This window comes from Anopheles ziemanni, chromosome 2 (genome assembly GCF_943734765.1).
Source record: "Anopheles ziemanni chromosome 2, idAnoZiCoDA_A2_x.2, whole genome shotgun sequence".
NCBI lineage: Eukaryota > Metazoa > Arthropoda > Insecta > Diptera > Culicidae > Anopheles > Anopheles ziemanni.
In genome coordinates, this window is record NC_080705.1 from 22,646,072 (window position 1) to 22,658,713 (window position 12,642).

The 12,642-nt window shown below is 45.2% G+C and overlaps 1 protein-coding gene across 1 annotated transcript in view; it reads left to right on the top strand.

The window, feature by feature from the left end:
• The first annotated feature begins 3,123 nt into the window (after positions 1–3,123).
• The window catches only part of LOC131294835 (putative uncharacterized protein DDB_G0286901), a 42,546-nt gene continuing 33,027 nt past the window's right edge, over positions 3,124–12,642 (top strand). Inside the window, exons 1-2 of the mRNA XM_058322883.1 lie at positions 3,124–4,376; positions 4,413–4,472. Coding sequence (XP_058178866.1) covers positions 3,159–4,376; positions 4,413–4,472 — 1,278 coding nt within the window. The 5' untranslated portion in view covers positions 3,124–3,158. The remainder of the gene's footprint in view (positions 4,377–4,412; positions 4,473–12,642) is intronic.

The following is a 12,642-nucleotide window of genomic DNA, read 5'->3' on the forward strand; positions in this document are numbered from 1 at the left end:
ATCAAGGACTTGTTTGTATTGTTTAGGTAGCCTCAGCAACGCGCCTCACAACGCCTCCTATTCGAAATGGAATAAAAACATACCCAAACCGACACAAACACACCCGCACGATTTTCCCGCTGCGAATGTGTGCGCGCGCATCCTCGTGTACCGCGGTATGGACTAGTTACACGGTACGAGCGTATGCGTGTATCCTGTGGAAAATTCGATCGTCCTTTCCAGGGGCCATTTTTCGGAGACGCTGGGAACCATTGGTATTCTCAAAAGTCGTGCTAGATTTTTGTCCTGATTTGTGCCTCTCACACTCTCGCCTTTTCTCTCTCATAACTAGGGAAAAGAAAGGAACATGTTTTGCGTTGCGTTTCCTTTTCCCCCTTGCTTCTTTGTATCCATAGCAAAACAACAGAATGTCCTTTAACCTTTCAATGCATGGTATTTCGAATTGTGGTTTTTAAACAATTTGAGTTCAAAAAAAAAAAGATTTAGACTGATAGAAGGTCAGGTTGGCCCGGTCTATCAATCGCCATCAATCGTTTTATACCCTATTTTACTTCCTTGGTTTCCATGACGTTTAGGTTTACAATGATACATTCAGCACTTTCATTAAAACACATTTCTGTTCGTGCAAAGTAATCGTAAGCGGAAAACCTGTACTATGTAGTTTGTTAGTCCTTCTTAGAATCTTCTGTCATACAAACAGCTTCAAATTGAGTAAAGAACAAAGCCCGTTAGTATAAACTAGCTTCGAACGATTTGTCAAATGACGTAAAACGAGGTCGACGGGATCCAGGACCAGTCTGTGCAAAATAATGGAATACTTAACCTATTGCATGCCTTCAATGGATAGAAAAATAATTGTTCATTCTAGACACTCAAGGGTTTAAAAGAAGGTAAAAAAAGAGGGACACAAACCAGCAACTGCTTCGAGCGGAGGGAGACCGATTTTTTGGCGCCGGCGCCTTACACCACATTTGCCAATCGATGATTGAGAAAATAGGGCCTCTCCCTACGATATCAAAGTGTGCGTTGTTCGGTAAGTCGAAGCCAAGGCAACGTCGGAGATAGTCCTAGTAATAATAAGTCCTCTGAAGATATAATTAAATGCAAGTTTCTTCAGTCTGCAACGATTCAAATCTAGTGTAGTGTAGAAATATCCTTAGTGGCAGGTGTGAATCACTATCGCTGTATATCTCGGTCGTGTATCAGTATCCGCGAGTGAGCCACTCTCTCTTCCTGGTACTATCTGTTATCAGATAATCTGACGAGAGAGTAACCTTTTTTTTCATCGCATCTGTGTGTGCGAAATGCGTCCAAGAAATTCGAGGCTTCTAGTCCGTGGTCGGTTCACAGAATGGTTCAGTCAGAACGAGAGTGCACGGTCTGGACGGTCGGATTTTCTTTCGCCTCCCCGGTCGTGTCGCTCCGTACGTCGTAGAGGAGGTAGCAGCAGAGGTTAGTGGTGGAAGTGGATAGTAGTGATGGACCTCAGTATTGAATGAAGCAATAAGCAGTGTATTAGCAGTGGCATTTCATTGTGCAATATCTCCCACTCCATCGGTGAAAAGGATTGTGGTACGATTTTTTTTCAGCTAAGCTGTGTTAAAAATTGCTTTTTTGTGTTTGCATATTGTCTGTTTGAGGACGGTATGATAAACACTCAGTAGCAAAGTGTGTCAAACAAATCGTCGATTGAAAACTTTGTGTTTTTAGAACGCTAAAGGATTACTTGGAATCATTATTATACTTGGTTGGAACTTAAAACGGCCAATGAACGAAACGCAAACGAATTTTATTCCATACTGTTGTTCAGGAAATTCTCCGTGCTGTTTCGTAGAACATAGCAATCTCCTAGCTTGAAAGAACCGAGTAAAAGAGAGGCATCGCCTGCTACTATTGCTCCACATACGCAGTTATTACTTTAGCAAAACATCCATGCGTATGCGTTGCGTTTTTTTTGTAACGCGGAAGTGAAAAACTTTTGCATTATTTTTGCATTTCCTGAGTGAAACTTTTATTGTCTCGTTGCTTGTGGATAATTTTTTAGAGCATTCCGATTGTGTTTTCGTAAAATTGGTCCTTCCGCGCTTGCGTTCCACAACATGAGGAGTTTTTAAGAAAACTCTTTTGCTGACCTACCACGTTTTGAGAGGATAGTTTTGGGAACAATTTCGCACACCAATCCCAGGAAGTCAGTATACACAGGATCACGAGTAAGGAGGCCATGAAGTAGTATGTGTGGCGAAATCATTGTTACGTGTCCTGAGGAATTCCGAGTGGAAGAATATCACGTTGCGGAAAATGTGACCCAGAGAGTGAGTTAGGAAATGGGTATCGATGAATCAAGGGTCGAAATCTGAGACATTGAATGCCGACACAAAGTGTTTCTGGGAAACATTGCCGCATGTGAACTCATCGACATTTTTCCCATTTTTCTCCATACTCCAGGACTTTCCCGTGTATCACACACAGAAGCGTAGTGTATACAGGACTCTTGTGTTTGGAGTCCTCCGGTGAGGGAGAGTGAGTGCGTGCCTGCGTTTAGGTGTATTTGTTTCGACGACGAAACTTACCGTGATGCAGTGAAATTCTGTTGTTTTGCGTCGAAGCAAAGTGTATTTCTTGGAGTAAAAGAAAATCCTCTTACACCTTTCTAGACAACTGCTTACATATTTAGCAATAAATGAAACCCGTGTATGTGGCAGAGCTGAAAGAAAGAGAACGTGAGTGAATATTCCTTCGTTTATGAATGAAAAAAGAAAGTTTACTGAAAGCATCTATCGAAGGTGTTGATGGAGCAGGAACGATAGGTTTCCCCGAGGAAAAACACGCCAATGAATAACAAAACATACTAACACGAGCAAATAAAACGTGAGCACACACGCGCACACGTTAATAAATCGTTCGTCGTACAGTAAATGTGACGTGTGAAAATCCTTTCCAGCCTCTGCGAGGCCAACTCCCTTTGGAGCGGAACAAGAACAAAGCTGATATTTGGTTGGAAAACAGGCTTTAAGTAAGATCGGACCAAATTATTGGCATAACTAAGAAAGAGAAGGTGACATTTACAACGGATTTTCGCAGTCGTAAAAAAAAGCAAACACAAGAAAAGTCTAGTAAGGTAGGATACTGGAAAGTTCCCCCCTTCCACACTTTCCAAAATGGGAACAGTACTGAGCTTTAGCCCGCGGGAGCGTCGACCCATCTACTCGACGCACCACCACAGCGCCGGCACCCTGTCGTCCTCGAACTCGGCCGACTTTCCGCTCAACAACTACTCGTACGAGCAGCTGAACAATGCGAAAAACCGCGAAAACGCGCAATCGAAGCCGCCGAACCTGATCCAAACGGTGCCTAACAACAACAACAACCATAACAACAACCACAACAACAACCATGGGGTGAACACGATGAGCAAGGATGACTGCAAGAACAATAACAATGGCGGAAGCGGCAACAACCACAGCGGCGGGGGTGGTGTGGGTGGTGGTGTTGGCGGTGGCGTCGGTGTCGGCGGTGGTAACCACAACAACAACCACAACAACAACCTGCTGATGCTGCAGCAAACGCACCAGAACAACATCATGACCGGCAGTGCGAACATCAACAACATCAACAACAACATTAGCGGCGGCAACAATAACCACGGGCTCGGTGGTAACCTGAACGGCAACAGCATACAGGAGCGGAACAACCACCACAACAATAACAACAACAACAACAACAACGGGAATGGCGGCAACAACGCGGACAGCGCACGCATCCTCTCGGAGAAGAACGCGCTGGAGAAGAACCTGAAGAAGCACTCGCTGTTCATCAACGCACTGTCGTGGAAGCGGCTGGCGGCGTCCCACGGCAAGAAGAAGCTGGACAACAACAAGAACAAGTCGGCCAACCTGACGACGGCGGCCAGCTTCCGGACGCCGCTCACCGACACGATCCACCCGCTGCTGGACAAGAACAAGAACCTGCAGCAGTCGCAGTCGTTCACGCAGACGATCAGCAGCCAACAGCTGCAGCAGCAGGCGCAGCAGCCGGCAACGATCGTGCTGAGTCAGTCCGGTGCCGGTGGCGGTGGCAGCGGTGGCTCCGGCCTGGTGGGGTCCCACGGTTCCAGTGCGTCCATCGGCGGGGGCAGCTCCGGCGCAAGCTCACAGCACCATCAACAGCAGCAGCAACATGGCCAGATGGTGGTGGTTGCCCAGCAGCAGCAGCAACAGCAGGGCGTGTACTTTACCCCGGGCGGTCCGAAGGCCCTGCTGGCGCTGGATCTCGTGCGGGCCAACAACACGAACCCGCTGTCGCAGCCGGACAAGCTGGCGCCGAAGTTGCCGCTGCAGTTGCCTCTTCCGCTGCAGCCGATCGTCAACCAGCAGCAGGTGGCACAGCATCACCACCATCAGTCGCACCCACAGGGTGGCCCGATGCCCCAACAACTTCACCACGGACATGGACCGCGGAAAACTGTCATTCAGGTAAGTGCCAATCAGGATGAATATGGTCCTTTTGTTGATGATAGAATTTCATAAGCTTACTTAACACATTACATCAATTTCAACATACAACTAATTTTATTTTGATTTCATATTATATCTTTTTTGTTTTCATGTTACTTTTGGCTTGGCTTAGTCTGAAGCTTCTTTTTACAGACTCAATTGATATCTAGTATTTTCTCGTATAATTTCCACTGAGAGATTCCAGAAAGGACACGAGAAGTGCATAAACTTTAATTAAAACTCCTTTTATCAATTAGAAGGCATAGGTTTGAACTTCCATTTCTAGGAAGGATAGCATTCCCTCAACATGTTGATTAAAATTCGTTTTATGTTCATGGCATCTGTTAGTGGTTGGTATCCATAATAATTCTTATTCTTTCATTCGTATTTGTTTCCTGGTATTGATGATTATTGATATTGAGATTCCAAATTGGTTTGTTTTTTATGGTAAAAAACAGCAACACATTTTTTTGTGTAGAAAGACTCAACCTTAGTATTCTAAGCACTCCATTACCAAATGATATTTACTAAATAACAAAGTTAATGTTTATCTGCGGTCCACGGTTGTTGTTGCAGAGCAAACTTTTTGCTAAGAGTCTGTTCGGTTTCATGTCATCCCACGCTTTATGCTGGTGCAGCTTGCTTGCGTCATACCGTTTCTCTAAATTTATTATTGACGCAATTGGGAATGTCCTTGGAATATCGAAACCATTCTAACGCCAGATATATCGAAACCGGTACCTTTACTCGTTGATACTAAAATATCATTGTTGCTTAAGACATTTGTTAATATTCCCGACATCAAATGCATTTTGCCGGAAAACTTTTATGATATTTACAACCCTCAAGAAGCACGGTGGGGAATGTCTTCTAAACTTGCCTCGCGTTCTGCTGTTGATTGTGCTTCCAACGTCAAAACGAGGGTTGAAAATTATTCATCGTCCCCGGAGCGCACACCTTTCCGAAAGTTTTTGACAAGGTAAACGATCGGGGATAGTTTATCTTAATCGCACGCAGAACCCGCCCGGCAAAAGGGGTTCAACTTTGTTTTGGGCTTTTGGGGCTGCTTCTTGAAAGTAAACCCCGATGCCTTCGGAATGCTGCCCCGTGTCATGGGTTGGGTTCCCTTTCTTCCGCTGGATGGTTACCTGCCCGAAGCTGGTGGAGAAGCTTTTGGGGTTGGTTAATGAATTATTAATTTCCTTTGTGACAAAGGTGAGGAAAACACATTAAACGTCGACCATATTCAACACAAGGTGTACTGCTGCGAAGAAAAGTTTTCCCAAGGCAGTCGAAGTTTTCATGCCAGTCACTCAAAATTGTAGTACAAATCAAATTAAGTATGATGAGGCAATTGTCCAATTTTCCTGTCTTTGGCTTTGTGCGTGTGCGTGGACACACACACACACTAAAATCAATTCTATAACGCAATGGAAAAGGAAAATTACGTAACGTGCATCATCGACTAGATGGAAATTTGATTACATATATATTTATAGCTCCTCGATTTGTCTTATTCAGGTTTGAAATGTCATTTAATTTTCTCCATCACGTTCTCCTCCGGCCGAAGGCATATATTGTTCTGTGTCGGGTCGATGGTATCTCGGTGGCATTATGATGATTCCATTTGGATAAATAAAGACCATCCTCACGTCCGCGGTTTTCCCACCCAAGTGATCATTGGTTATGACAATGGTTGGCTGCTGATGCTTTATTTATTCGCCTCGCCAAGGACTCCGCTTGACCGGAATGGCTAATGTGGTTTTTCTCCACCTGAGTGTGTCTGTTTGTGTTGTGGTATTTTTCGTTTTATTATTGTCTGTGGTTATTTTCCAGCAACATGAGTATTAATGCGGGCTACGTGACATGGTATTCGGAACATAAAAGCATCTATGGAAATAGAACTACCTTTCATAAATCACCATTTGGTGGCGAGGCTTTTCGAAACATGTGCGACGAAGGTTATGCCTGCAGCGCACCTGTCCGGTAAACATACTTTTAAATGCTTGCTTCTGGCGTAAAACAACCATCCGCCTTTGGCAAGAGGAAATGAACTGAAAATGCTGGGATTATCGAACGTTCACTTGGGCTGTTGTAAACCCGGAACACCGAAATCCGATACACTACTGCAGATGTCCGACGGCGACCACCAGCTCACCGTCACCGCACCGTCCCGTGAATCACGTCGTACGAGAAGCATAGATGTTGCTATGTTTTCCCACCACCAGGGAAAACCATCGACGCCAGTATGGAGTAGGAAAATAAAAATCAAAAAAAGGAAGTAGGAAGGATTTGGCGCACAAGTCGAGTGGTGGAGGGTTCAAGGGTGTGCACTGCTGGCCGTCTGAAGAGGGCAGCAGGCGAAGCCACCACACGTCACCCGCGGGTGAGGTGTTTTTCTGTGCGGCTTATGCATGGCTTGCTGCTGTTGTCTTCCGTCGGTCACATTTTATCCGTCCGCATGCGTACGACAACGTGCCGCTCCGGGGCGCTCGGCTCGCTGGGTTGGCGTGTCCTGGGACTCGGACGGCATTAACCCGATTTTAGCATCAAGCCCCCGGAGGGTGGGAGGACACCCAGCAATCCGTGAATATTCCGCACATTGGACGGGTGGTTTTTCCACATCTCTTTTCTGCATGCCTTCAGCAGATCTTTGCTTCGGTTACAGTGAGGCGCTGACGCATATTTGCCTGAGATTTTGTTAACCATCATCTCCTAACATGTAAGAAATTTGTTTCCTAAATATTTACTTCAGTCCTTAAATTTTCCGGACGCGGATTGAGAAGCGAGTTTTGTTGTCCTAAGCCATTATAAAGACATTTGGAAACCCTCCCTAAAAATAATCCTAGTCTTAGAAGGATATACGTACGTTGCAGAGTTGTGTAAATCAGATTCAGATTCATACATCTGAATGATTCTTTGCGTTTAAGAGATTCATGGATCTTTCGCCGAGAGATTCATGAATTCCAAAGACACACCAACTGATGAAACGTGATCAGCAAAAATATGTAGAGGGACCCCTTTTTTTGATCGCATGGTCCACACCAATGAAAGATGAAGATTCATGAAGATTCATTATGCTTTGAAGAATCGATGCCGCAACGATTCATGAATCCATCTGAATAAATCTAAGGTTAAAGATTCATATGAATTAATCTCGTCAAAAGATTCATTAAGCACAACACTAGTACGTTGTCGATTGGTTTTGTAGAATAAACTTTATTCATTTAGTTAAACAAAAATCATACTTAGTTAAATGCTTCACCAACAAGCTGCTTCCATTACAAGTAAACCAATCACTGTATTCTGCAACCCCCGCGCGACGGAGGTGGAGCGCGGAAAACCCCCCGGGTGTAGGAGAGGAGTGAATTTTGCATACGTCAGCATGACGATAAGTGAAAACGTCGTCAAGGGGTTTCATCAGGGGTCAGGGGTTCAAACCTATTCATAGGTTTTTGCGGTGATTGAACGATAGAACGGTTTTAATTCTACATCGTGTCGTCAAAGTCGTCACCGCCGCTCGGCGTATGGTTTGGGAGCAGGGGAGGCGGGATACGTAGCAGGGAAACGAAGGGAAGGTCCTGTGCGCCGGTGCGAACTCCAGAATACTGCGTGCAGTCCATGCCCGAAGCTGTTTAGTATGCAATCAACATCCGTCCAACGGCGGAGTGTTGTTGGAACGTGCCGTCTTCTGGATGCATCACGCTTCCTTCTTCCATTCTCTCGAACCCACCTACACATACATTCTGTTTACATTTCCCCAGAGTGCCAACTGATGTTGCGATGTATTTTGTACGAGCTTGACGTGCTGTAATATTGATGGATGCATTCCGATCACATTGGCGTTCGTTCGAGCACACATCGAGCACTTTTTTTTTGCGGACCAAACAACACGCGAGCGTATGTCAGCAGTAAATAAAACGATACTCTTCAGTATCTTTCCGCGCCTCGGAAAATCCCTCTACGCTACCCGGATGCCCCCTTGATCCATTGCATTGGGGTTTTCTTGGCGAGTGGAAAACCTTACATCGGCCATCGTCCTGATCATGCATCGTACCCGCTGTAATCGGAGGTCGATAGGGTCGAGTGGAAAAGTCGGAACGCAAACGCGCGAAAGAGGGATGGAAAATCGAGATAAAAAATACTGAAGCGCACGCAACACAACCACACCACGACGGCATCGCTCCGACCGACCGACCGGTGTTTATTTATATCCTACAGGACTCCATGGACACCTGCGCACTGGGCCGGGGCATGAGGTGGAAGCTCGCGGCGGAGGTGTGACGGCTGCAAATGGAACGTTACACCGTTTGCGTGTCCTGTAAAATATGGAAATTGGAAAATCCACCGTCGTCGTGTGCGTGCTGACAGGTGCCCTCGAACGTGTGTCGGTATTGCGTAATGGTGGATCCTGAACGAAACAAATACGACGAAAAAAGGACGCTTCCATGCTTTCGTTACTGCCGCTCGCAAAAGATTCGGAAAGAAACATTCTACTAACGTTAAGCATTCTACCTGATGCACAATTTTTTTACAACTTTGTACCTTTCAAAGGTTACTTTTAGAAGGGATCGCTAATGATATCCTTTTTTCCTTTTAGATTTGGACAGCGTTAAAAATAATCCTTCTGTATCTTTTTGGCCCAGACAATGTAACGAAGCGAAAGAGGGATCCTTTTCACCGGGAGTTTAACAACCTGTCAGTTCCACCAGCTTAGAGTGTGCCTTTTCCGCGTTTGGAAAGTGCACTGGGTGCGTGCGTTCGTGCGTGGTAGCGTTTTTTTACGGGAAAATAAGCCCGGAAAAACGGGGCCCACAATGTCGACTGAACTCCGCTGCGGCTTCCGCTGGGAATGCAAATGATATTTCCAACGCAAAGGGAATGCGACTTTTCCGGCCGCCACCCGGAAAGTGGGAAGCCGGTTCGTAGAAGGTTGCTTTTAGCTTTGTTTACTTTTCGTTGTAAAAGAAAAAATAGAACAAAAAAACAAGTGGTAAAAAAAGAGCCCCGCGTGAAGCGTAAAGTTTGTAAAATTTTCCCTTTCGGCAAATTGTGGTAGTTTGCAGAAGGGGTCGGAAAATTGACGCAGGAAAAGCAAAGGGAACTGAAGGCAAGTGTGTTTGGGGTAGCTGTTTTCCATGAGGGGAGCTAGAACTGGGGAATCCATTCACGCAACCGCCGAAATAAATGATGACTTTATTGCTCTCACAACGGCCATTTTGGATTTATTCTCCTGTTGTTTTTATTGCATCGAAGCTCATGCCGATAAATTGGAGGTTTATTTTGTTATGTTTAGGTCATTACTGTTGGCTACTTCATTCAACACCTCCCTCAACGTTGCCTTTCCATCTCCTTTTTGGGGACACACTTGTCCTTCGCCAGACACTTGAAATTTGACCTTTTCCGATGGGTTTGAGTTTTCGTCCTCTTTCTTCCCGCTTCCCTATCGATTTCACAAATGCTGCGAACTGTTCGGTAATATTTTTGGGGTGTTTTCGGAGCTCTGAAGTGGCAGTAAATGGACCCAACACTGTGTATTTATAAACAGTCATTATCGTTTTATGACCATTTTCAAATCACAACTTGTGCCCGCGCGTTCACTCGGTGACAAATGGTCTGGTCCTGGGGTTGTCGGGGAAAACTTTGGATTGTAGCGCTAATATTTTTTTTCTTTCGTTTTCCCACCCTCAAATCTCGGCACAAGAGAGGCCCCCGACATCCCAAGGACACTGACGAGGGGGATGAAGTTGTTGAACAATAATAAAATCCTCGGTGTGCCAGAGGACAGTGCGACATGATTTGATTGGAACTGTTGATTCAGCTGTTCGCGTCGCAGTAAATCAAAATCGTTGTACAGCAAGCGCCATTTGTAATTGTCAGCCCTGTGACAGTTGGGCTGATTCTGGGCTGGACCCGGCTGTCTGTGGGGAGCAAAAACTGGGCATGCAAATAAGAGAAGAAGTGCCCGGAAACGTTGGTATCTAGTTGAAGCGTGGACGAAGAAGTGTCCGCTGCAGACCGGGAGGTCGTTGGATGATTTATGTTTAATTAAAATTGCACAGAACGATAAAGCTTATCGCGAAAAGTGGTCTCGACAAAAAAAAGAGATGACGGTCGGGGGCGAATCTTCGAGGAAATAAATTAAAATTGATCCATTCGACAGGAATAACGAAAAAAATGGGAAAACACTCTGGCTTCTCTTGACGTGACGCTGATCCAAAAGCCAAATTTACTATCTGCTCCGACAAGCGGATGATGAAATCTTTCCGAAGGATAATCTAAAGAGGCGCAAAAAAAAACGAAGGAAAATCCTTCCGTCAGCCTTGCCAAGGGGATCATTTGTTGGAAGATGTTATCACCTTTTGCTGACCCCAAAAAAGGCCACGGTTCGGTGGACAGTTTAAAAAGACCGCTGAGTTTAAGAAAGCCTAACCCCTCCCGCATGCCCTAGTCTCTCCCGCCGCACCCCCTCAAAGGCTTCCGGAATTTGATATTTTCCCAGCCTATCCGATTCCGTCCCGTTTTTCCACGGATCGCCGCGGCGGGATGAACCGTTACCATTTTTTGATGGGTTTGCGTTTGGCGTCCATAAACGGAAGGGCGCAATGGGAAAATCTAAAGACTTCATGGCCAACAAAGCCCGCGACCCGGCACCGGTTTTCGGGCGGCTTTGGTGTTTTCTTTCAATTTCGGATCGAGACGCAAGGGACGGCGCATCGGGGAAGCTGGAAGAAAAGAATGTCGCGATTGACACTTTTCTGCCATTTTCGCGGCAAGCTCTCTCGCCCGCCGATAAATGGGAAATGTAAATAAGGCATCAGCACAGGAGCACATTTTCCGCGTATCCCACGGTAACCCCGTGATGCAGAAGCACCATGCTTTAGGACCTCGAATCTTCTCCCTTTGGGGTGGAATTTCGTATCGAGTAGGATAAGAAAGCGCTGGATAAAAATGGAAGAAAATAATGTCTGACAAAATCGGTCGTTTGGTGTTCGCGGCTCATTATCCGGTCCAGTGGCTACGGATCGGAGACGACGGTATCAGGCCATTTGCCGAGCTTTAATCTCTGCCGTGTCTCGGAGTGTTGCCCTTCGCTTCGATGGGGCTGAGATTTCGCCGCCTCGAGTACGAGATGGGGAGGGCTTTGCGAATAATTGATTAACGCATCGCTTGTCTTGTCGAAAGGAATTTGCGAAAAGGTACCTTATGCCATGGCAGGCTAGGGTTTACGCGCACAAAGGAATTAGCTTGCAGAACATTAATTCTTTATTGCAGTATAAGCCCATTTTAGGTATACGGAAACAGATAAGAACGCCAATTTTGATGAAGACAATGAGAATGTGTGTGAAGGAACAACATATATGAAAAGTTTATTGATTGAAAGATTTTTCTTATCAGAACAGAACCATTTATGTTAAACATTAATGATAGTAAATAGAAGGATACGGTAACGATGTTATGCGTTTATTGTCCGGTCGCATAAAGGTTTATTATCCAGCCTGCCGGAGTTTAATATCCTTTTTATAATTTTAGCCTAACACTAATGCTTAACACTAACTTAATGAATTACTTACTATAAAATAAACTCTACTATTGAGGTACTATAAACTAAAAGCGTGTCTATACTCCAAAACATCAACTCAAGAACAAGCTGTTTTAAAGAGTATGAATGAGTTGTGCAAAATCGCGCTGGGATACTCTCCCTCTGTTCGTCAACCTTCGATTTAAAATCAAAACCTACACTTTAAACTGAAAGGCTAAAGTTTGTAGTGCAAAATCAATAACAATTATTCGAGCGATTACGTAAGCAATTCAGATTTAGAACCAATTTACCACCCGATCAAACTTCCCTCTTTGTAGAACGATGGTTTTTCCATTCCGATTACTTGCTCGGGATGATTTCACTCTTCCCTATCTCCCTCTCTCTCTCTTTTTCTGCTCATGATCCATAATCTCTTTACTGGTGTACAACGTGTACAAGTACTGAAGGAAAATTGGGAGGCAAGGGTAGAAGCCCCACGTTCAAACTCCAGCATCCAAGAACCATGCACACTGTTTGCCTTGAGGGAGATGGAACTCTGGGTAGCACAACTTGATTTCCGTAAAACCACGGCATGATTTTGTAATCGTCGGAAAAGAAGTTCTCGCA